The sequence below is a fragment of the Panthera pardus genome, unplaced genomic scaffold (assembly GCF_024362965.1).
Source record: "Panthera pardus isolate Hobbes unplaced genomic scaffold, ASM2436296v1 HiC_scaffold_15, whole genome shotgun sequence".
NCBI classification, from domain to species: Eukaryota; Metazoa; Chordata; class Mammalia; order Carnivora; family Felidae; genus Panthera; species Panthera pardus.
This window is the reverse complement of record NW_026526710.1, coordinates 21,198,435-21,224,286: the sequence shown is the minus strand read 5'-3', so window position 1 is coordinate 21,224,286 and position 25,852 is coordinate 21,198,435. Positions and strand designations below refer to the sequence as shown.

The window sequence follows — 25,852 nt, the reverse complement described above, 5'->3', positions numbered from 1 at the left end:
TTACCATAGTTTTATAATGAAGTTTGAAGTCAGGAAATGCCAAACTTCTAGCTTTGTTCTTCCTTTTCAAGATTGCTTTGCCTATTCATGGGAGTCCTTATGACTTTTAGGATAGATTTTCCTTTTTCTGCAAAAAAAAACCCAAAACCAAAAACAAAAAACAAAAACACCACGCCAAAACAACATCAACAAAATGCCATTGGGATTTTGATGGCGATTACACGTAGATTGCTTTGGGTTTTATTGACAACAATATTAAGTCTTTCAATCTCTGAACACATGGGAAGCCTTTCCATTTATTTGCATCTTTAAAAAGTTCTCTCGGGGTTCCTGGGTGGCTTAGTCGGTTGTGCATCCAACTTCGGCTCAGGTCGTGATCTCACAGCTTGTGGGTTCAAGCCCTGCATCGGGCTCTGTGCTGACAGTCCAGAGCCTGGAGCCTGCCTCTCTCTCTGTGCCCCTCCCCTGCTCATGCTTTGTCTCTTTCTCCTTCAAAAGTGAATAAACATTAAAAATAACAACAACAACAACAATAATAATAATAATAAAGTTCTCTCAGCAGGTTTACTGTAGCTTTCAATATACAGGTCTTTCACCTCCTTGGTTAAGTTTATCCCTAAGTATTTTATTCTTTTGGATGCTACTTTTTTTTTTTTTTTTTTTTAGTGTTTCCTTATTTTTGAGACAGAGAGAGAGCATGAGCAGGGGAGGGGCAGAGAGAGAGAATCCCAAGCAGGCTCCGTACTATCAGCACAGAGCCTGACATGGGGCTCGAACTCAGAAACCGCGAGCTCACGACCTCCACTGAAGTTGGACGCTTAACTGACTGAGCCACCCGGGCACCCCTGTTTTTAATGCTATTGTAAACAGAATATTTAACATTTTGTTTTAGGATTGTTCATCGGTAGTGTTTAGAAATACAGCTAATTATCACGTTTGGGTTTTGTATCCTGCAACATTGCTGAATTTATTTATGGCTGCTAACAGTTTTCTTGTGGAGTTTCTGGGGTTTTCCGGGCATAAGATCAACTGAGATCATTTTACTTCTTTCTTTCTGATTTGCATACCTTTGGTTTCTTTTCCTTGTCCTAATTCATCTGGCTAGAGCTTCCAATGCTACGTGAAGTAAAAGAGGCGAGCAGAGGTGTCTTTGTCTTGCTCTTGACTTTGAAGGAAAAACTTTCAGTCTTCCACCATCACATGGGATGGTAACTCTGGGTTTTTCATACATGGCTTTCATACGTGACCGGTAGTTTCTTCCTGTTCCTAGTTTGGTGAGAGTTTTTATGATGAACGGGTGTTGAATTTTGCCACATTCTTTTTCTGTATCAGCCGCGATGTCCATGTGGTACTTTTCTCTTCGTTATGTTAATACTGGTGTCTTGCGTTGGTCAGTTTTTGTGCCTTGAACCCTCGCTGCATCTTAGCAGTAAATCCTACTTGGTCATGGCGCTTGTGGAGCTCTCCGGATCCTGCCGAATTCTGTTTGCCAGTGTTTTGTTGAGCCTTCTGACGGAGTCACTCTTTGGAGACATTGGTCTCCAGTGTTCGTGTCATGACTTGCTTGGCTTTGCTTTCCAAGGTAATGTCGGCCTCATGCAACGCAAGTATTCCCTCCTCTTCCATTATTATTATTATTTTAGAAGAATTTGAGGAGGATTGGTGTTAATTCTGATTTTTGTCGAGTCTTTCTTTCTCTCTCTCTCTCTTTTATTTTTTGCTCTTAGTCAGTCTGGCTTAAAGGTTTGTCAATTCTGCTGATCTTTTGGAAGACTCAACTCTTGGTTTTGTTAAAACCTACCCTTGTATTTCTTCTCTTTCTTTTGTTTATCTCTGCTGTGACATTGCGATGACTTTCCTTCTGCTAGCTTTGGGTTTTGTTTGTTCCTCTGTAGTTCCTCGAGGTGTCAAGTTAGACTGCTGATTGGAGACCTTCCTTGTTGTTTGAACATAAGCACTTCCAGCTGTAAATGCCCCTTGTACCCTGCTTTCTTTACATCCCCTGGATTTTGATACGTTGCCTTTTCCTTTCCATTTGTCTCAAGATACTTGCTGATTTCTCTTGTGATTTCTTCTTTGACCCGTTGGTTGTTGGAGGCTGTGTATGGTTTGGGGCACCTGGGTGGCTCAGTCAGTTGAGTGTCTCTCTCTTTTTTTTTTTAAATATAATTTATTGCCAAACTGGCTTACATACAACACCCAGTGCTCATCCCAACAAGCGCCCTCCTTAATGCCCATCACCCATTTAGCCCATCCCCCCACCCACCTCCCCTCCAGCAACCTTCAGTTTGTTCTCTGAATATAAGAGTCTCTTATGGGGGCACCTGGGTGGCTCAGTCAGTCGAGGGACTGACTTCGGCTCACGTCATGATCTCACGGTTCGTGAGTTCGAGCCCCACATTGGGCTTTGTGCTGACAGCTTGGAGCCTGGAACCTGCTTCAGATTCTGTGCCTCCCTCTTTCCCTGTCCCTCCCCCACTCATGCTCTGTCTCTCCAAAAATATATAAGCGTTTAAAAAAAAAAAAAAAGAGTGTCTTAAGGTTCAGGTCATGATCTCACAGTCGTGGGTTCAAGCCCCGCGTCAGGCTCTGTGCTTATCAATTTGATGGGTGTTCGAGAGCAGCCACTGTGGGGACGCTGGAAGTAGGGGAATTTTATTCTCCTGAACAGGTTACTGTGTCAGCCAGAATAGAGAGACCAGGTGAGGTTTTAGGCAAGTAACACTGCAGGCACCCTGTGTGCCAGGCTCTGTGCTCACACATGGTGTGCATTACCTTGTTCAGTCTTCCTGCAGCCCCATGAGGCAGGTGCTGTTCCTATACGCCCTTCACCCAGTGAGAAAACTAAGGTTCAGAGAGGTGATGTGATTTGACTGTGGAAACACAATCAGTAGCCACAGTGGCCAGGATATGGCAGCTGGAGCTGAGATGGGGGGAAAAATAAGTCCTAAGCCAAAAGTCCAGCCATGGCTTCCTAGCTTTGTGGCCTTCAGTAGGCCAGTTTGCCTCCCGACCCTCAAGTTTCCACACCTGTAAACAGGGCTGATTCCAGGGGTCTGGCTAGGTAGTTTTCAGACTTGGAAATGCTGCTGGCGAAGCCCAGCTTAGAGCTCACTTAGCTCAGAGGTCAGCGCTGTTCACGGGGTGAGTGCTGACTCGGTTGTGTGGGGCAGACACTGCAGGGCATGGCCAGGATGCTCTGAGTTCTGTTTTCCCCTCCAGGAGGCAACTGCAAGGAAGGGGAGAGGGGCATGGAGAGCCTGCGATCGCTCTCCGGTGGGTGCACTGCTGAGCTGGCCTGGCTGAGGCCGAGTAGGCCACGGGGCAGCCAGGAAGGGAGCGGCTGCTCATGGAGGGGGTTGGATTCAGAACTGCTCCTGTTACCCCATGTCGCAGCCCTGGCGATGCAGAGCTGGGACCGGCCTTTGAGGTCATCTCTCTTGGCCTCCTCAACCTCAAGGTGGGGAAACTGAGCCTCTAGAGAGGAGAAATGCATGGCTAAAGCCCCATGGTGACGCTGGGCAGACTGGGGGCCAGAATCCAGCAAAGCAGAAGGGTGTTCGGGCCACTGGAGAGTCATCTCTGTGAGCAGAGGCACAGCTGCCCTTTCAGCACTGTGTCCCTCACTCCTGGTGCATCAGGGGCGCTCAAAAAAGATTTGTTGAGCGTGTGAGGATAATAGGAAAACACACCCCCAGGGAGTCAGACAGCCTGGAATTTGGTGTCTGCTCTGGGCCAGCTTTACTTCTCTGGGCAAGTTTGCTTCACTTTGCTGAGCCTCGGTTTCCCAAATTGAGATCACAGACCCAACTGGTAGGTGCCTGAGCAGGGATTGGAACTCAGAGCTGCTAGATTCCAGGCCTGATTTATCACTATACCTTCCCGATTCTTTTATATACTTGTTTCCCCTTCCTTCCTTCCTTCCTTCCTTCCTTCCTTCCTTCCTTCCTTCCTTCTTTTTCTTTCTTTCTTTCTTTCTTTCTTTCTTTCTTTCTTTTTTTCCTTCTTCCTTCCTCCCTCCCTCCCTTTCTTTCTTTCTTTCTTTCTTTCTTTCTTTCTTTCTTTCTTTCCCTGCTTCCAAAAATATTTATTGAGCACCTGCTATGTGCCAGGCACTGTTTTGGTCTCCATGGATACAGAAGTGAACAAGATAGGTGAGGCCCTGACCTCAGGGAATTTATATCTTAGAAGAAGGTAATAGTAAGCAAGTAAACAGGACAGGAATAGCATATGTACCCAGAAGGGACTGTAACGAGGTGTGAGTGGTGTCAGGGGAGGGCTGTGTCAGATAAGGGGCTCAAGGAAGATGACATTTCGTGTGACACCTGAGAAGAACCAGCCAGGCAGAGGGCCTGAAGAAATAATTCAGTAAAACATGATGCTCTCACAGGCCCCAGGCCTCAGACTTACAGAAGGCGCCATGAGGAGGGCATGGAAGGAGAGAAGTTATCAAAGCACCCCAGATGGCCTCAGAGGGCCAGGAAGGACGACACGGCCCTTGGGGATGACCGCACCCTGGGTCGCGTTTGGGTCTCCCCGTCCAACTGCCTCTGCCCTTGCAGGTGAAGCAGATCATGGAGGAGGCAGTCACACGGAAGTTCGTCCACGAGGACAGCAGCCACATCATCTCCTTCTGTGGTGAGTCCGTGGACCCTGACCTGGAAAGGGGCTTTTTTCTCTGTGGGCTGCCTTGGGGGAGTGGTGTCTTTGTGCAAGGATTCTCACACTGTGTTTTGACTTTGTGACTCTGAAGTTATTTTTGGATTCCCGGGGGTCTCTGTGAGGGAATTTGGAACCACGGAGAAGTCGAGAGAAGAAAGGAAGAATGGCCTGTGTACCCAGCAAGAGCTAGTCACTGCTGACGCTGGAGGGACTGCCTTCCCCTCGTGTGGGCTCAGTTCACGGCTACCCATCCCCCTAGTGACGTTGGTCTCGCATCTGACGACAGACTCTGCACCCTTTCCTCACCCTGCCTGTGGCTGTTGCCAAATGAAGGGGGAGGATGGATGGGCTTTAAAGACATAGAGAATCGGGAGCCATTGATCCATCCTAAGGGATCATGTCCAGCTGGCTCAGCAGAGGAGGCAGGCCTAGGGCTCGGAGCTTAACTTGTATCCTTGAACCAGCTGTGCTCACAAGATTCCAGAAATAAATAACCGTGCTGCCAGGTTCTTAACTGTCCTTCCACAATGGCTACAGACACATGTTTTACGTGTCCCCACAGTCAGGGTTCAGCTTCTAATCCATGTGTATGTATAAGCAGGAATGTTTCTTTCTGCCTGAAAACCTTTTCATTCCATGACTGGAGTGTCTCGCAATGGAGGACGTGCTGTATCTCCCCTCTCACTCTCTTGGCTCCGAGGAGAGGCCAGAGTGAGGAGACCTGGTCGGCCCTCAGCTTCATCCAGATGGCTGGAGGCACTACCCATGGGAGCACATGCTGTGACCTGGGAGCCCACTGCTATCAGTTTAGCCCCTTTGCAGCCAGGCAGACCTGGGTTCAAATCCCTCCTCTGCCATTTGTTTGTTGGGTGACCTTGGCAAAAAAAAAAAAAAAAAAAGAAAGAAAATTAAGTTTATTTGGAGAGAGAATGTGTGGGCAGAGAGAGGGCAGAGAGAGAGGAAGAGAGACAGAGAGAATCTCAAGCAGGCTCTACGCTGTGAGCACAGAGTCTGATGCGGGCCCCGAACCCATGAACCATGAGATCATGACCTGAGCCGAAGTCGGACGCTTAACCGACTGAGCCACCCAGGCGCCCCCAAATTTCTTTTTAAAGTGAGATATGTTTATTTAAATTACATATATATGTGTGTGTGTGTGTGTTTATATACTTGTATGTGTATATATAGGTGTATATATATATATATATAAGTCTGCATATGTACGTGTATATACGCATAAATGTTAACATGAGAATGTATATATGCTAATTTTTTTTTTATCCTGGACATCTTTATTTGCAAAGAAAATAGTAGGCATACTTCAGAGTGTGCGACCATGCTCACCTGTTGAAGATTTAGAGGAATAGAACGGGATAAAAATCATGATTCTCTAACTCCAACCCCAGTGTTTGGATGAGGGAGGAAGGGTGATGTTACTGCAGGGTGAGGCCTGCAGGGGCTCCCTGTGGTGTCTCTGCTCCATTGTGCCTTACGAGCCATTGTCAGAAAGACTCGAGGCATGTCTCCAGTGCTTGAACAGTTAATTAACTTATTGCAGTCTAAACAAAAGTGTAGTGTGTGCAAGCAAAAATGAAGATATTTCAGAGAGGCTCACCCAGAATATATTAAACCCATGGGCAGATTAGGCAATAGGGTGGGCATCCGTTCAAAGCCAAGTAATCGCTGGGGCACCTGGCTGGCTCATTCAGTAGAGCACGTGACTCTGGAGCTCAACGTTGTGAGTTCAAGCCCCACGTTGGGCGTGGACCGTCCTTAAAAGAAAAACTATAATCATAACGTTTTGAAAAAAGTCAAATAATTGCCAACAAAAATAAACCAAGACAAGCAATTGCACCAAACCTCTCAGTATTTCTCCTTGTGTGCAACATAACCTTGGCCAGGCTCTTAACCCTCAGACTGCTGGAGTATTCCTTCTGTGGAGTCACAGTAACTAGAACGCTCACTTCTTGGGTTTTTTCCACAAGGATTAGGTAAGGTAAACCTTAACACTGGTCTCACACCCAGCAGATACCCAATAAGGAGTAGCTCTTATAATATGCTTAGTTTTTCCATCAACATCGATTATGCTCCTATGATATACCAGAGTGAGCTCCCTCCCAGTCTGCTGTGTAAGACAGAAGATAAGAAAATACTCAATAAAGTGCTGCTGAAAGTACCAGAAATAAGACTGGGGCCATCAGAATGGCCTGCACAGGGACTGTTTCCCGGGGGGAGGGGGGTGGGGGGAAGACACTAAGGCCCAGAGAGGGAAAGCGATTTGCCTGAGGTCACATAGCAAGTTAGTGATAGAGCCCAGGCTACTGCCCAGGTCTCCTGCTCTGAGCAGGGCTGGGCGGGGTGTCCAGGGGAAACACAGACATGGGAAGATGATGACAGTCCTCTCTCTTCAGATCCGTTGTGGCGGCACAAGTGTTGTGAGCACACTTTGGGCTCAGACCTGGGTTTGGATCCCAGCTCGTCTGGGTGGCCCTGGGCAATTCAGTTCCCCTCTTAGGGCCTCAGTTTCCACATCTGAGAAATGGAGATGGCGTTCCTTTCTTCCTTGGCTGTGGCAGAGATGGAATGGCATCCATAATGTTAGCTGTTCCTGGAATCACAATAGTGGTGACGATCATGTGATTCTTCAGCCCAGATAAAGCCCACCAGTCCTGTGGTCAGCCTCCCCTCCCTCACTGACAGGAGTAATAGCTAACATCCCTAAAGCGCTCACTCTGTGCCCAACTATGTGAAGCGCTTGCCATGCATTTTCCCCACCTCGCTTGCTGCAACCATGTCAGATGCCTGTTCGTACTATCCCCATTTCACAGATGAGGATACTGAGACACAGAGAGAGGAAGTCATTGCCCAAGGTCACGCAGCTGGTTAGTGTCTGGGAGAGGATATGAACACAGTCTGACCTCGGGCAGCAAACACAGGTTAACTGCTAAGCTCTCCTGCTCCCTTTTGAGGGAGTGGAAGGCAGAGAGACGTACGTGATTTTCCTTTGATGCTTTCGTGGATTTCGCGATTCTGGGGCGCCCCGCTCTCCAAGGCGCCTCTGTGTGGCTGAAGACCTGAGCTGGGCTGGGTGCTGGGGAGCACGGGTAGGGCAGGGCCTGCTGACCATTGTGTCCCTGCAGCGGCTGTAGAGGCCTGCGTCCTGCATGGGCTGCGGCGGCGGGCGGCTGGCTTTCTGCGCAGCAACAAGATTGCAGCTCTCTTCATGAAAGTGGGCAAGAACTTCCCACCGGCCGAAGAGCTGAGCCGCAAGGTGCAGGACCTGGAACAGCTGATGGAGAGCGCGTGAGTGCGGAGCATGGGGTATGGGCTGGAGCGTTCCCGCAGGGGACAGTCCAGGCTCCTCCCTGAGCTCTGCCAGAACCCGCACCTCCTGGCACTGTCTGCACTCTGCTTTCGCTCCTCAAACCCGCCAGACTCTCCTACCCCGGGGCCTTTGCACATGCTCTACTTACCACCCGGTTCACACGCCTCATCTTCCAGGGCTGGTGCCTTGTCATCATTCAGGCTTTCCCCCAGTTAAGGATAAACTCCAACCCTCACCCCATTTCTCTTACATATCACTCTGTGTATTTCTCTCCTGTGGTTATCATCACCTCTAATTATTCATTCCTTTGTGTACTTTTTACTTGATTGTTGTCTATCTCTCCTCCTTGGCTCTGAACTCCACGAAAACAGGCCACTAAAATCTGTTATTCCCCATTTTGTCCCCAGTGTCTGGACAGTGCCCAGCACCTGGTAAAATGCTCAAGAAATGATTGTTGAATGAGTGTCTGCTGTTAGCCAAACCCATTCCACATGCAGGAAGACCAAGTTTAATGAAACTACTGTGGTCTCCATCTGCATGGACCAGATACTGACACTGAGACAACAAGGGGGACGGTGACTTCACTCACACGGCTGGAGGGCTGATTTCCTGGGGGGAGGGCTCAGGGCCTGAGGGCATGTACGCGAGAACCTCCCACCAGAGTCCTGACCGCACAGTTTGACTCTACGCCAGAGCCGCGGTCTGGAGCCTGGTCAGGGCTGGCAAAGAGGTTTCAGCTTCCGTTGGTGCTAGCAGCCGCCCACAGGACCTTGTTGTGAAAGATCCCGGAGCCGTGATTGGGCTTCCCGGGAAAGAATGTGTGGATTGATTCGCCGTGTGTGTGACGGGCAAGAGAAGGGAGAGAGAGGCGCACATGCTGTGTGTGCCGTGGGTGATCACTCCACCTCAGCGGGTGGGAGATGGTCCTTTCCCTCCCTTGCAGGCTGTGCCGGCCCAGAGCTGCTGGCCAGAACTGTGGGACGGGCAAGGCTGTGGACTTAGCGTCACCGGCTCCCTTTCGGAATCAGACTCCTCAGCCACTTGGTCTTCAAGGTGCCTTCCAGTCCGTATGCTAAATTCCCAAGTGTTTGCTGATAACTTCCGAAAGGGAGCGATTTCCATGGGCCTTCCGTAATATCGGGAATGACTTTCTCATGGAGGAATTAGAGATACCCATGCCAGGTGGTAAGGGAGAGCCATTCATTTCATTCATGCAATCGCTCATTCATGAGAGAGGGAAGGGGATAGAGGGAATGAGAGAGAGAGATGAAGAGAAGTACCGCTATGAGAATCTGGCTTGCCCATCAACAGTATATGAAGGTGTCTGTTTTATCGCATCTTCACACTCACTGGGTGTTCTCATTTTTTCAACATGTCACCCACTTGCCAGGAGCAACGTGGGCTTTTGTTGTTGTTTTAGTTGCCGTTCCTTCATTCCCTAGAGAGGTTGGGCATTTTGCTGTTTGCACATTGGTCCTGTTGGATCTCCTTTTTTGCAAATATTCCTCCTCCTTCTGTACTGGTCTTGAAGGCGAAACCAGATTCAGGGCCTCCAGGAGAATGTGCGGAAGCTGCCGAAGCTGCCCAGCCTGTCCCCACTTGCCATCAAGCACCTGTGGATCCGCACTGCTTTGTTTGAGAAGGTCCTGGACAAAATTGTGCATTACCTGGTGGAAAACAGCAGGTGAGTGAGAAAGAGCAGCCGCCGTGGCGTGCTCTGGCGCCACCTTCTGGCCATTTTGGGAACTGCACCCTATGGCACAAAGCAACTTTCTTTTCTCTCCTGTTGACGTGCACTTGATTTGAAAGCAGTTAGATAAAGGCCTTCTGGATGTTTGCCTCTAAATGAGCTCAGCTTAGAACCTGGGACTATTCAGGTACTTCCTGATAATATAGGATCTTCAAATTTGGACTGAGGAACAAGGATCTTGCAATCTTAGGGATCTTTTTCCTCCCATGCATTAAGCCTACAGTCTACTTGCTAACTGTGGTCCTAGAAGAGTCATGTAGCTTCTCTGTGTCTCTGCTGCTCTTTTAATAAATGGGACAGGGATTGTTGCCATTCTGGAGAAGAGGTGAGAAGGGGAGTTAGTGAGTACACAGTGTTTTCGGAATGTATGATACTTTTTTTACATTTTCTATTCTAGCTCAGATTAACCTGGTGTAAAGGTTTTAGACTGTGAGTACTCTTGGCAAGCATTCATCCATGCATTCATTCATCCAGTAAATATTTAATGGGCACCTACCATGTGCCAGGCAGTAACTGAGATGTTGGAGATACGTTGGTCTTAACTGTCATGTTAAGAGCTTGGATATTATGCTAAGAGCACAGAGGAGCCAGTGAAGAATGTGGGCTTTTGTATAACCTGAGACCCTTCATGGCTAACACTCCTTCCAGCCATAGACAGATGGGGAGAGAGAGATAGACAGGGGGAGTGGGAAGGAGAAAACACGATGAGGGAAATATCTGAGAATCTCCTCATCTCCCGGTATATGAAAGTGCCTGTTTAACCACATCTTCACATGCAGTGGGTATTATGATTACCTTTTATTCTTTGCCTGTTTGCTAGGAAAATACATATGAAAGGAGAGAGCAGAGTCCTTCCTCTCACAAACCTCACATAGTTGCAGGGAAAACAGGAAAATAGTAATTGTGGTAATATGTGGTGAGTATTCCAAGTCAGGTGGGTGGTGTTTAACTTCCTCTGGGTGGTCAGGAAAAGAATCCTAGAAGACATGGCAGTTAATCATCAGTTTGAAGGGCACGTAGGCATTAACCCGGTGAAGTGGGTAGGGAAAAGAGTGTTCCCAGCCAAGGGAATAGCAGGTGCAAAGCCAGGAGGCAGGAGACAAATTGGAAGAAATCCAGGCCCTGGAGTCCAATTAATCTCTTCACCTTCTAGTAAAATGTGATACGTCTCTGCCCCGTGCCCTCAGAGTGCGGGCCTCCGGAGCTCTTGCCTTTGGCATATGACCTTGTGTTTTCTGCTGAATGAGTCGGTAGAAGGAATGAGTAATTTATTTGAGCAGCAATGCCAAACTATCTCTTTATTTTTTTTTTGTCTAAACTTTTTATTTTTTTGATTCACATAGAAGTTGTAACATTAGCGCAAAGAGTTCTCGCCTGCCCTCAGTGATCACATCCTACATAACCATAGTACAAATACCAAAACAGGAAATTGACATTGGTACAATACTGTTAACTAAACTACATGCTTTATTTGGATTTCACTAGTCTTTATGTACACTCATTTTTTTCTGTCTAGTTCTATGGAATTTTAGCATAGTTAAATTCAGTATAAATACATATATGTATTATTTAATTAAATATATATTATTTAACTATTTGATAAAAATTACATATGTATATGTATTATACTCATAATATAAATACAGTCTGTAATTCTGTATAACCAACACCACAGTCACAACATAGAACTGTTCCAATGAAACCTACCACCCCAAAGAAGCTCCCTCGAGCTACCCTCGATGGTCACATCTTGCCCCCAGTCCCCCCTGCTAGTTTTTAAGGTACTATTTCCAGGGTTTATGATCATGCAACGGTGCTGGTTTTCAGCATAGAGACTGAGTGGCAGAGTGGAAAGTGCCTTGAAGTTTTACCTTCAGATCTGACACCAAAATGGATAAACTTGCTGCTGAGGATGCACAGAGCATGTCCGTTCGGCTTCAGCCAATATCCTGGTGGATAGAAGATTCCTCTGGGGTCAAATTACAGTGATGTTGCCACCCCTTAGCAAGAACTCCCTGGTGTCAGAGTCTGTGCTGTTGCTGTAAAAGCAGGTCAATATTTAATCCTCCCAACAACCTGGGCAGGTGAGTTCTGTCATTCTTGTCATTTTATAGCTGAGGACACTAAAGCTCAGAGAGGGTAGTCGTCACATGCCCAGGGACACACAGTGAGAGTGGGAGTGGCTGACCTGGGCTCCCACTCAGTCTGCCTCGCTGCAGATCCTGTGTTCTTCGACCCCTGCTGTAGGATGGGAACACCCAAGCTGGCTGGGTATAGCTTGTATCCACCTGCTCTGTGGCCTCCAAGAAGTCACTTACCCTCTCTGAGCCTGACATCCCTTGGGAAGGTAGAACAAGGTCCTTTCCAACTCTAAAATTCGGTTCCTAGCTTGTAGGAGTTTGCAGAGAATTAGGAGGCACTACACAACAACTCAAACAAAGAAGCAAAACCCAAAAACACTCAGCACAAACATTGTCTTGCCCATATGACAAGTTATTTTGAAGAGCCAGAAGCCAGGGGGCGCTTGCGAGCACGTCAGGCCAGCGTCATCCACAGTTATCCACGCAGGAAGTCCTGTTAATAAAGCTTTTCCGTACACGCCACAGCTAAAAAGCCTTTTATTGCCTCAATAATATTAGAAGAGCTGACATCATCTGAGCTCCCAAGCCACTTGGCGCCTGAAATGGAAGATGTGATAGAAGCTGATAGAAGCAGCCAGAAGCAGCCTTCTAATTACTATTCCCGTTACTCTCATTAAGGCTGTATCACAGCCATGTATTAAGCAGTTAGTGCCAAGCATGGTACTAAGTGCCCACATCTGTTGTCTCTTTCAAAAGTCCCTTTTTCTTTTTTTTAAATTTAAGTAAGCTTCACACCCAGCATGGAGCTCAACGTGAGGTGTGAACTCACGACCCTGAGATCAAGACCTGAGCTGAGATCAAGAGTCAGACACTTAACCGAACCATGCAGGTGCCCCTCTAAAGTCCTTCTGACGGCCCTAGGATATATGTTTTTATTACCCCCATTTTACAGATGGGACATTTGAGGCTTACAGCGTTAACTGGGTAACAAGAGGGAGGCTGAACTCAGTCTGCTCTTAAGCATCAGGTCAGTGTCAATTGTGCGCCCTCTGCTGGTTACCATCCAGACCTGCCTGTCCTTTTCTCTTACTAGTAAATACTATGAGAAGGAAGCCCTCCTGATGGACCCGGTAGATGGCCCCATCCTTGCGTCTTTGTTGGGTAAGTGGTCCAGGGCTCTGAGCTTCATCTGGATCTCTGATGTTGGCTCACTGGTGCATCTCCTAAGGGCCTCTCTCGTTTCCCTCTAGCCTTCTCCATCAAAACTTACCTGTTCCCTGGCTCTTGCTCTCAGGGTCTTGTGCTGGACTCTCCTTAGCAGGACCCTGGGGCATACTCACTGGCTGGAGGGGAGAGGCAGTGAAGGTGGTGGCCCATCTGGGGGTAGACAGGAGGGTGGACTTTCAGGGCTATGGATTCCCAGCCCCTGTATGCTCCACAGTGGGGCCCTGTGCCCTGGAGTACACCAAGATGAAGACTGCAGATCACTTCTGGACTGACCCCTCAGCCGACGAGCTTGTCCAGAGGCACCGCATCCACAGCTCGCACCTGCGGCAGGACTCACCCACCAAGCGTCCAGCCCTCTGTGTGAGTAGGGGTGGACTCTGGGGCCCTGGGAGGGAGTTGGGCTCAGTGCCAGATTTGGTGTGGAGGTGAGAATGCAGTGGGACATTGAGGGTCACCGCAGGCCTCACCCTCCACCTCCCCTCACCCTGCCAGATCCAGAAGAGACATTCAAGTGGCAGCATGGACGACCGACCATCCCTTTCTGCCCGTGACTATGTTGAGTCCCTGCACCAGAACTCCCGGGCCACGCTCCTCTATGGCAAGAACAACGTTCTGGTTCAGCCGGTGAGAGATATCTGGGACCCAGATCTTCCACAGGGGGTCTGGCTTCCGGTTGTACAGGAGGAGTTCCCTCTGGTTCCAGGCTGCTGATCCATTCATCCATCCATCTATCCACATCTCCATCTCTCCATCCATTCATCCATATGACAACATTTGCTTCTATCCATCCATCCATCCATTCACCTACCTACCTATCTTTACTTCTACCCATCCATCCATCCATCCACCCACCTATTCATCCATCTTCCTACCCAGGTTTTCATCCATCCATCCATCCATCCATCCATCCATCCATCTTTATATCTACCCACCCATCCATCCATCCATCCATCCATCCATCCATCCACCCATCCACCCATCCATCCATCCATCCATCTTCCTACCCATGTTTACTTCCATCCATCTAAATACCCATCTATCCATCTATCTATCCACCCATCCATCCATCAATCCACCTACCCATCCATCCATCTTCCTACCCATGTTTAATTCCATCCATCCATCCATCCACCCATCCATCCATGCACCCACCCATTCATCCATCTTCCTACCCATGTTTACTTCCATCCATCCAACTACCCATCCATCCATCTATCCATCCATCCATCCATCCATCTTCCTACCCATGTTTTCATCCATCCATCCATCCATCCATCCATCTTTATATCCATCCACCCAGCCATCCATCCATCTTTATATCCATCCACCCAGCCATCCATCCATCTTCCTACCCATGTTTACTTCCATCCATCCATCTACCCATCCATCCATTTATCCATCCACCCAGCCATCCATCCATCCATCCATCTTCCTACCCATGTTTACTTCCATCCACTCACCCATCCATTCATCCATCCTTTTTTACATCATCCATCCATCCATCCATCCATCCACTCATCTTTACATCCATCCAGGCATCCATCCACCCATCCATCCATCTTCCTACCCATGTTTACTTCCATCCACCCACCCATCCATTCATCCATCCTTTTTTACATCATCCATCCATCCATCCACTCATCTTTACATCCATCCACGCATCCATCCATCCATCTTCCTACCCATGTTTACTTCCACCTACCCATCCATCCATCCATCCACCCATCTTTACCTGCATCCATCCATTTGTCCATCCATCTATTTAATTATCCATTTATTTTCCAGTCCATCTCTCCACCCACCTGTCCACCTAGCTGTCCATCCATCCATTCTCTTTTGTTATCACTCACTCATTCAGCAAGTATTTATACTGAGCTTTCCTTGTGCTGGATGCTTGGGATATCAGGATAAATATCTTCATGGTTGAGATATTTTTTAAAATGTTTATTTTTGAGAGCGAACATGCATGGGGGAGGGGCAGAAAGAGGGAGACGAAGGATCCAAAGTGAGCTTCACCGTGACAGCAGAGAGCCCAATGCAGAGTTGAATTCACGAGTTGTGAGATCTCAACCTGAGCTGAAGTCAGACGCTCAACCAACTGAACCACCCCGGCGCCCCCTTCACAGTTGATATTTATGGAGTGCTTTCTTTGTGTCAAGCACCATAAGTGCTTTTAACTATATTAACTCATTTAAAGCTCCCAGCAACTATTTGATGCAAGTAGTGTCATCCAAGATGATAACGCTGAGATGTGCACAGGGGGGAGTAAGTGGCAGAGTCATGCTTTGAATTCAGGCTGCCTGATGTGGGAGTTGAATCATTTATCAATCACCTCTAGGCCTGGCTGGTGCAAGCCCCAGAGATGGGTGGTGAGCCAGGCACACGAAACCCCTACCCTCAAGGAGTAGATACCCCTCTGCCTTTCCCTTCCTGAGACTGTGTGGATCAGTGTGGTGTTTGGGCTCAGCTGGGAGGAAGCAGAGGAAGCTGCCAGTTGCTCTAGCTCTGTGGTCGCAGCTGTGATCACGGGGTGACCCTGAGTGAGTCACTTCTCCCTGTGAGCCTTAATGTCCACATCACAATGGGTACAAGATCCTACCTCCTCACATCTAAGAAGCTATGAATTTAAGATGCTCCATTTTTAAACATAACCATCAGGAAGTAAAAAAACGATACTAAGTTCTAGAAGATGTTTTCTCATTACTTGGAAATTTTGACACTTTTTGAAAGAGTTCTTTGAGCTCTTTGATTTGGATAAAAGGAGTTTTGTTTTTTTTTTTAGGGGTGCCTGGGTGACTCAGGTGGTTGAAGTGTCCGACTTGGATTTTGGCTCAGGTCATGGTCTTGTGGTCTGTGGGATCGAGCCCTGCATCAGGCTCTAGGCTGGCAATGTGGAGACTGCTTGGGATTCTGTCTCTCCCTCTCTCTCTCTGCCCCCTCCCAGCTCACTCTCTCTCTCTCGAAGTAAATAAATAAACTTAAAAAAAAAAGTAAAAGGGATTTTATTGGAAGATGGCGGCGTAGGAGGACGCGGGGCTCACAGCGCGTCCTGCCGATCACTTAGATTCCACCTACACCTGCCTAAAGAACCCAGAAAACCGCCAGAGGATTAGCAGAAGGGAGTCTCCGGAGTCAAGCGCAGACTAGAGGCCCACGGAAGAGGGTAGGAAGGGCGGCGAGGCGGTGCGCGCTCCACGGACTGGCGGGAGGGAGCCGGGGCGGAGGGGCGGCTCGCCGGCCAAGCAGAGCCCCCGAGTCTGGCTGGCAAAAGCGGAGGGGCCGGACGGACTGTGTTCCGACAGCAAGCGCGACTTAGCGTCTGGGAGGTCATAAGTTAACAGCTCTGCTCGGAAAGCGGGAAGGCTGGAGGACAAAGGGAGGGAGAGCTGCTGAGCCCCCGGACGGCAGAGCTCAGCTTGGCGGGGAACAAAGGCGCCAGCGCCATCTCCCCCGCCCATCCCCCAGCCAAAATCCCAAAGGGAACCAGTTCCTGCCAGGGAACTTGCTCGCTCCGCGCAAACACCCAACTCTGTGCTTCTGCGGAGCCAAACCTCCGGCAGCGGATCTGACTCCCTCCCGCTGCCACAGGGCTCCTCCTGAAGTGGATCCCCTAAGGAGAAGCGAGCTAAGCCTGCCCCTCCAGCCCCCGTGCACCTTGCCTACCCACCCCAGCTAATACGCCAGATCCCCAGCAACACAAGCCTGGCAGTGTGCAAGTAGCCCAGACGGGACACGCCACCCCACAGTGAATCCCGCCCCTAGGAGAGGGGAAGAGAAGGCACACACCAGTCTGACTGTGGCCCCAGCAGTGGGCTGGGGGCAGACATCGGGTCGGACTGCGGCCCCGCCCACTAACTCCAGTTATACACCACAGCACAGGGGAAGTGCACTGCAGGTCCTCACCACGCCAGGGACTCTCCAAAATGACCAAACGGAAGAATTCCCCTCAGAAGAATCTCCAGGAAATAACAACAGCTAATGAACTGATCAAAAAGGATTTAAATAATATAACAGAAAGTGAATTTAGAATAATAGTCATAAAATTAATCGCTGGGCTTGAAAACAGTATACAGGACAGCAGAGAATCTCTTGCCACAAAGATCGAGGGACTAAGGAACAGTCACGAGGAGCTGAAAAACGCTTTAAACGAAATGCAAAACAAAATGGAAACCACGATGGCTCGGCTTGAAGAGGCAGAGGAGAGAATAGGTGAACTAGAAGATAAAGTTATGGAGAAAGAGGAAGCTGAAAGAAAGAGAGATAAAAAAATCCAGGAGTATGAGGGGAAAATTAGAGAACTAAGTGATACACTAAAAAAAAATAATATACGCATAATTGGTATCCCAGAGGAGGAAGAGAGAGGGAAAGGTGCTGAAGGGGTACTTGAACAAATTATAGCTGAGAACTTCCCTGAACTGGGGAAGGAAAAAGGCATTGAAATCCAAGAGGCACAGAGAACTCCCTTCAGACGTAACTTGAATCGATCTTCTGCACGACATATCATAGTGAAACTGGCAAAATACAAGGATAAAGAGAAAAGTCTGAAAGCAGCAAGGGATAAACGTGCCCTCACATATAAAGGGAGACCTATAAGACTCGTGACTGATCTCTCCTTTGAAACTTGGCAGGCCAGAAAGGCTTGGCCGATATCTACAGTGTGCTAAACAGAAAAAATATGCAGCCGAGAATCCTTTATCCAGCAAGTCTGTCATTTAGAATAGAAGGAGAGATAAAGGTCTTCCCAAACAAACAAAAACTGAAGGAATTTGTCACCACGAAACCAGCCCTACAAGAGATCCTAAGGGGGAATCCTGTGAGACAAAGTACCAGAGACATCACTACAAGCATAAAACATACAGACATCAGAATGACTCTAAACCCATATCTTTCTATAATAACACTGAATGTAAATGGATTAAATGCACCAACCAAAAGACATAGGGTATCAGAATGGATAAAAAAACAAGACCCATCTATTTGCTGTCTACAAGAGACTCATTTTAGATCTGAGGACACCTTTAGATTGAGAGTGAGGGGATGGAGAACTATTTATCATGCTCCTGGAAGCCAAAAGAAAGCTGGAGTAGCCATACTTATATCAGACAAACTAGACTTTAAATTAAAGGCTGTAACAAGAGATGAAGAAGGGCATTATATAATAATCACAGGGTCTATCCACCAGGAAGAGCTAACTATTATAAATGTCTATGCGCCAAATACCCGAGCCCCCAGATATATAAAACAATTACTCATAAACATAAGCAACCTTATTGATAAGAATGTGGTCATTGCAGGGGACTTTAACACCCCACTTACAGAAATGGATAGATCATCTAGACACACAGTCAATAAAGAAACAAGGGCCCTGAATGATACATTGGATCAGATGGACTTGACAGATATATTTAGAACTCTGCATCCCAAAGCAACAGAATATACTTTCTTCTCGAGTGCACATGGAACATTCTCCAAGATAGATCATATACTGGGTCACAAAACAGCCCTTCATAAGTTTACAAGAATTGAAATTATACCATGCATACTTTCAGACCACAATGCTATGAAGCTTGAAATCAACCACAGGAAAAAGTCTGGAAAACCTCCAAAAGCATGGAGGTTAAAGAACACCCTACTAACGAATGAGTGGGTCAACCAGGCAATTAGAGAAGAAATTAAAATATATATGGAAACAAACGAAAATGAAAATACAACAATCCAAACGCTTTGGGATGCAGCAAAGGCAGTCCTGAGAGGAAAATACATTGCAATCCAGGCCTATCTCAAGAAACAAGAAAAATCCCAAATACAAAATCTAACAGCACACCTAAAGGAAATAGAAGCAGAACAGCAAAGGCAGCCTAAACCCAGCAGAAGAAGAGAAATAATAAAGATCAGAGCAGAAATAAACAATATAGAATCTAAAAAAACTGTAGAGCAGATCAACGAAACCAAGAGTTGGTTTTTTGAAAAAATAAACAAAATTGACAAACCTCTAGCCAGGCTTCTCAAAAAGAAAAGGGAGATGACCCAAATAGATAAAATCATGAATGAAAATGGAATGATTACAACCAATCCCTCAGAGATACAAACAATTATCAGGGAATACTATGAAAAATTATATGCCAGCAAATTGGACAACCTGGAAGAAATGGACAAATTTCTAAACACCCACACTCTTCCAAAACTCAATCAGGAGGAAATAGAAAGCTTGAACAGACCCATAACCAGAGAAGAAATTGAATCGGTTATCAAAAATCTCCCAACAAATAAGAGTCCAGGACCAGATGGCTTCCCAGGGTAGTTCTACCAGACGTTTAAAGCAGAGATAATACCTATCCTTCTCAAGCTATTCCAAGAAATAGAAAGGGAAGGAAAACTTCCAGACTCATTCTATGAAGCCAGTATTACTTTGATTCCTAAACCAGACAGAGACCCAGTAAAAAAAGAGAACTACAGGCCAATATCCCTGATGAATATGGATGCAAAAATTCTCAATAAGATACTAGTAAATCGAATTCAACAGCATATAAAAAGAATTATTCACCATGATCAAGTGGGATTCATTCCTGGGATGCAGGGCTGGTTCAACATTCGCAAATCGATCAACGTGATACATCACATTAACAAAAAAAAAGAGAAGAACCATATGATCCTGTCAATCGATGCAGAAAAGGCCTTTGACAAAATCCAGCACCCTTTCTTAATAAAAACCCTTGAGAAAGTCGGGATAGAAGGAACATACTTAAAGATCATAAAGGCCATTTATGAAAAGCCCACAGCTAACATCATCCTCAACGGGGAAAAACTGAGAGCTTTTTCCCTGAGATCAGGAACACGACAGGGATGCCCACTGTCACCGCTGTTGTTTAATATAGTGCTGGAAGTTCTAGCATCAGCAATCAGACAACAAAAGGAAATCAAAGGCATCAAAATTGGCAAAGATGAAGTCAAGCTTTCGCTTTTTGCAGATGACATATTATACATGGAAAATCTGATAGACTCCACCAAAAGGCTGCTAGAACTGATACATGAATTCAGCAAAGTTGCAGGATACAAAATCAATGTGCAGAAATCAGTTGCATTCTTATACACTAACAATGAAGCAACAGAAAGACAAATGAAGAAACTGATCCCATTCACAATTGCACCAAGAAGCATAAAATACCTAGGAATAAATCTAACCAAAGATGTAAAAGATCTGTATGCTGAAAACTATAGAAAGCTTATGCAGGTAATTGAAGAAGATATAAAGAAATGGAAAGACATTCCCTGCTCATGGATTGGAAGAATAAATATTGTCAAAATGTCAATACTACCCAAAGCTATCTACACATTCAATGCAATCCCAATCAAAATTGCACCAGCATTCTTCTCGAAACTAGAACAAACAATCCTAAAATTCATATGGAACCACAAAAGGCCCCGAATAGCCAAAGTAATTTTGAAGAAGAAGACCAAAGCAGGAGGCATCACAATCCCAGACTTTAGCCTCTACTACAAAGCTGTCATCATCAAGACAGCATGGTATTGGCATAAAAACAGACACATAGACCAATGGAATAGAATAGAAACCCCAGAACTAGACCCACAAACGTATGGCCAACTCATCTTTGACAAAGCAGGAAAGAACATCCAATGGAAAAAAGACAGTCTCTTTAACAAATGGTGCTGGGAGAACTGGACAGCAACATGCAGAAGGTTGAAACTAGACCACTTTCTCACACCATTCACAAAAATAAACTCAAAATGGATAAAGGACCTGAATGTGAGACAGGAAACCATCAAAACCTTAGAGGAGAAAGCAGGAAAAGACCTCTCTGACCTCAGCCGTAGCAATCTCTTACTCGGCACATCCCCAAAGGCAAGGGAATTAAAAGCAAAAGTGAATTACTGGGACCTTATGAAGATAAAAAGCTTCTGCACAGCAAAGGAAACAACCAACAAAACTAAAAGGCAACCAACGGAATGGGAAAAGATATTTGCAAATGACACATCGGACAAAGGGCTAGTATCCAAAATCTATAAAGAGCTCATCAAACTCCACACCCGAAAAACAAATAACCCAGTGAAGAAATGGGCAGAAAACATGAATAGACACTTCTCTAAAGAAGACATCCGGATGGCCAACAGGCACATGAAAAGATGTTCAACGTCGCTCCTTATCAGGGAAATACAAATCAAAACCACACTCAGATACCACCTCACGCCAGTCAGAGTGGCCAAAATGAAGAAATCAGGAGACTATAGATGCTGGAGAGGATGTGGAGAAACAGGAACCCTCTTGCACTGTTGGTGGGAATGCAAATTGGTGCAGCCGCTCTGGAAAGCAGTGTGGAGGTTCCTCAGAAAATTAAAAATAGACCTACCCTATGACCCAGCAATAGCACTGCTAGGAATTTATCCAAGGGATACAGGAGTACTGATGCATAGGGGCACCTGTACCCCAATGTTTATAGCGGCACTCTCAACAATAGCCAAATTATGGAAAGAGCCTAAATGTCCATCAACTGATGAATGGATAAAGAAATTGTGGTTTATATACACAATGGAATACTACGTGGCAATGAGAAAAAATGAAATATGGCCTTTTGTAGCAACATGGATGGAACTGGAGAGTGTGATGCTAAGTGAAATAAGCCATACAGAGAAAGACAGATACCATATGGTTTCACTCTTATGTGGATCCTGAGAAACATAACAGAAACCCATGGGGGAGGGGAAGGAAAAAAAAAAAAAAAAAGAGGTTAGAGTGGGAGAGAGCCAAAGCATAAGAGACTGTTAAAAACTGAGAACAAACTGAGGGTTGATGGGGGGTGGGAGGGAGGGCAGGGTGGGTGATGGGTATTGAGGAGGGCACCTTTTGGGATGAGCACTGGGTGTTGTATGGAAACCAATTTGACAGTAAATTTCATATATTAAAAAAAAAAATATGAAATAGAAAAAAAAAAAAAGTAAAAGGGTTTTTTTTAAATCATACATTGCTTTTTTAACTATGCATAAGGGAACTTATAACTGACATTCATTAGTTAAGACAGTCCTAAAATTTCTTCACATTTCAGGGTTTAATGTTCTATATCAGTTTTTGACTTAGAGTCATCACTGCTTGTATTTTTCTAGTAAATACTGTTTTCTTTTTTTTTCTTTGTGAGAGAGAGAGAGAGAGCATGTGCACTTGCACACAGAGACAGAGAGAGAGAGAGAGAGAGAGAGAGAGAATCCCAAGGAGGCTCCGTGCCCAGCACAGAGCCCGATGTGCGGCTTGATCCCATGACCCTGGGATCGTGACCTGAGCCGAAATCAAGAGTCAGACACTTAACTGAACTGAGCCACCCAAGCACCCCCAAATACTGTTTACTGTTCCATCCAAAGAAGGGGTCAACACACTATAACCCATGGGCCCAATGCAGCGCTCCACCTGTTCTTGCAAATAAAGTTTTATTGTAACAGAGCCGTGCCCATTACCTATCTTGTATGGCTGCTTTCACACTGTAACAGCAGAGTTGAGTGGTCGCACCTGAGTCTGTATATCTCACAGAACCAAAATTACTCCCCGTCTGACCCTTTATACAAAAACCTTGCTGACCTCTGATCAGGAGTGTAGGAGGCCCAGCGTTTCTCACAAGTGCATGTCCTTGGTTGTTGCTCTGCAAGGCCATCTGGAATTGTGGGCATGGCTGTAGTGGTGAATAATGTGTCTCCTCTGCCAATATCAAATCAGTGCTCTACTGCTCTGCTGCCCGTGTTTCTGCATACACAAAAACTTTTGAAGTCGAAGATGACTCACCGTCTAATCTTTCTGAAGACGTTTAAAATAGCACCTGTTCTCCGCATGTGAAGTAACAACATAGGAACAACTAGGACCGAGTTTGCAGGAGGTCAGGCAATGACCACTGTGCCACGATGGTGAGATGCCACCTGCTGTAAGATACATCCACACTTCAGGTACAGGAAAACATGGAAAACGTTCATGACCCAGGGCAGCAGTGCTCCGTCATGGGGCTGCAGGCACGAGTGGCTAACTTGAGACAGTGTGGGTAAAGCTGAGACATGCTAGGTGCTCGGTAAATGTTGGCTGTCCATCTCCACATGTCGTTGAGGTGAATTTGCGTCCTTTATTTGTGAGGCTTGGAGAGACCCCCCCCCCCCACACCCCACCTGGGATAAAGCAGAGGGAGCCGCTGAGAAGTTCTGCAGGCTCATGGGGAACACAGAGGGTCAGGCTGCTGGGCAGTGAGTATGGTGTGGGTGTTGGGAGGAGGAGATTCAGGATAACGTCTGTGGTTGGGGCATAGAACTCGGCTGCCCTCTTGTTCTCCCTTAAGACTGGCCAAAATGATGCCAGGTAAATGACTCCTGTCAAGGAGAGGGTGGTGTTGGGGCGCCTGGGTGGCTCCGTCAGGTGAGCGTCTGACTTGATTCCAGCTCAGGTCATGATCTCATGGTTTGTGAGCTCAAGCCCTGCGTTGGGCTCTGCGCTGGCAGCACGGAGCCTGCCGGGGATTCTCTCTCTCCCTCTTCTTCTACCCTTTTTCCCTCTCTCTCTCACACACACAATAAATAAATAAGACATTTATTTACTTATTTTAATTTTTTATGTCTTTATTTTATCTTGAGAGGCAGAGTGCAAGCGGGGGCAGGGGCAGAGAGAGAGAGGGAGACACTGAATCTGAAGCAGGCTCCAGGCTCCGAGCGGTCAGCACAGAGCCTGATGCGGGGCTCGAACTCATGGACCGTGAGATCATGAACTGAACCGAAGTCCAACGCCCAACCGACTGAGCCACCCAAGCACCCCTAAAACATTATTTTAAAAAGGAGAGCGTGGTATTAAAGAGGGATAGAGCCCCTTCCTGATTCTAAAGAGTCCCCGGCTCTGCCCTTGCAGCAGGGCTTCCTGGACCTTGGTTGGGGGGTGGGTGGGAGTGTGAAAGTGCAGGGGGGCAGCTCTCAGAGCTGCATCTCTAGAACCCATCCTGGGTGGTTGGCTGCAGACTGCTTTGCTTAGCATGGCCCCCTGGAAGGAGGTACAGGATCTTCCAAATGGTCGTAGCCTTGGAGGGCATGACCCAACCCCTTGGATCTGGTTATGCCTCCTTGAGTCAGACGGCCCAGGGCCTATGACCACTGTGACTCTGGCACTTTGACCAAGCCTATGCCCTCCTGTCTCTGCAGAGGGATGATATGGAGGCCGTGCCAGGGTACCTGTCTCTACACCAGACAGCTGACGTCATGACCTTGAAATGGACGCCTAACCAGCTGATGAACGGGTCGATGGGGGACCTGGACTATGAGAAGAGGTAGGGCGCCGGGTCCTTCTCCCCCTTCGGCACAGGGAAGTGTGTGCTCTGTCCTTTGTGTCCTGCCCCAGCCCGCTGCTCTGTCTGGTTGTTGCGGCCACTTGGGCCAGCCCCCCTGCAGCTATGGCCTTATGGGTAACTCATTAGGAGGATCTGGAGACCAACTAGAAGAATCTTAGAATCTAATACGGGAATTAGGCAGGCCCTGGTCAAACACCACCCAAAGGGAAAAATCTTAATTAAGAGCTTGGGAGCCTGCAAATGGCAAATATTCCCCATCTGCTGCCGTCCTTCCCATCACTCCGTAAGGGAGGAAAGCTGGAGGTGATGGTTGGTGGGCATCTGGTCCAGGGTTGTGTCTCCTGTGACCCTGGGATTTTCAAGACTCAGCAAAGGCTTTGGAGTCACACGCCGAAGACACACGGAAACCAAGGGTCCCCTGCTACAATCCTGTGTGTTCCCGCACAATTAGGGACGGCCCTAGGAGGAGCCCAAACACAGGGAAGGCTCAACCTGATTATTTCAGCTTGAGGAGTCTTGGCAGCTTTATATAAAATAAGGGCTCCTTTCAAGGAACATAACCAGAACACTGTTCTTGTGTTCTGTTTCATGTTAAGCTTCAGTGTGAGTAACACGAGGCCTGGGTGTGATTAATACCATTCTCTAAGCCACTTCCTGTGCAGAGGTGGCCATCTGTGTTCAGAGACGGTCAGTGGGAGGTAGAGTTGGTTCTAGGCTGAACCATATAATTCAGCTCTAGCTAGACTCCAGAGTTTCTGATAAAGAAGCCCTCACCGAGGAACAATGTGGGACCCAGGAGATGCCCTTGGCCTGGGGCATTATTTCCACGGACTCATCTTAAACCTCAGGCCTTCCACAACCCCTCCCACATGGAACCCTGAACCTCCTTCGTAGCATTTATAGAATCGCGGACACGTAATAAATCTGTGCCTATTTGTATATCAGCTGTTGCTTCTAGACCTCAGTTCCGTGAAGGCAAGGCACCTGTCTTACTCATGTCTTCTCTTTGGCAGCTGCCACAGATCCTAGCACAAAGTAGGTGCTTAGATAATCTCTGTGAAGCAAAGCAGGGAAGTTACCGGATTCAGTCATCAGATCTGAACAGAGCACCCGCTACATTCCAGGCACTGTACTAGATACAAGAAACATAGCAGATGAACAGAAGGAGAGGAAAATCTTTACCCTCTCGGAGCTTCCACTGTACTTACCTTACACTGAAGGAGACCACAATAAAACAGGTGTATGGATAAGTGTATGTTTTAGGCCCAAGTGCTTGCTTGGTTCTCATCCTGCTGGAAGATTTGGGGTGTGTCTGTCTCTCCCTGTCTCTGGGCTTCAGTCTCCCCTTCTATCAAATGAGAGGCCTGGACAACATGATCTTCCCAGAACTCAAAGGGTTTGCAGGGGCTCTCCATACACAGAAGTGTCTTCTGTCAAATAGCACAACCCAAAGGCCCTGTTTGCTATTTGGACTTACACCCAGGATTGTGTG

The 25,852-nt window shown here is 47.1% G+C and overlaps 2 protein-coding genes across 10 annotated transcripts in view; both read left to right on the top strand.

The window, feature by feature from the left end:
• SGSM1 (small G protein signaling modulator 1) overlaps positions 1–25,852 on the top strand; it is a 102,067-nt gene that overhangs the window by 27,151 nt on the left and 49,064 nt on the right. For 5 of the 9 annotated variants that reach the window (XR_008422180.1, XM_053902238.1, XM_053902234.1 and 2 more), the window contains exons 3-9: positions 4,563–4,638; positions 7,803–7,965; positions 9,519–9,671; positions 12,912–12,979; positions 13,260–13,405; positions 13,538–13,669; positions 24,215–24,339. Coding sequence is in view for 8 of the 9 variants with exons in the window: in XM_053902238.1 (XP_053758213.1) it covers positions 4,563–4,638; positions 7,803–7,965; positions 9,519–9,671; positions 12,912–12,979; positions 13,260–13,405; positions 13,538–13,669; positions 24,215–24,339 (863 nt within the window). In the remaining variant the exon portion in view is untranslated. Of the gene's footprint in view, positions 1–4,562; positions 4,639–7,802; positions 7,966–8,455; positions 9,672–10,557; positions 10,654–12,911; positions 12,980–13,259; positions 13,406–13,537; positions 13,670–24,214; positions 24,340–25,852 lie in introns of those variants that run through there. The other 4 variants (XM_053902235.1, XM_019426480.2, XM_053902239.1 and 1 more) reach the window with 4 other exon arrangements.
• Positions 13,752–22,493, top strand: LOC128777029 (uncharacterized). Its single transcript, XM_053902240.1, has 2 exons — positions 13,752–16,035; positions 21,998–22,493. The coding sequence occupies exon 1, from the start codon at positions 14,052–14,054 to the stop codon at positions 14,970–14,972; it is 921 nt and encodes a 306-aa protein (XP_053758215.1). The 5' UTR covers positions 13,752–14,051; the 3' UTR covers positions 14,973–16,035; positions 21,998–22,493.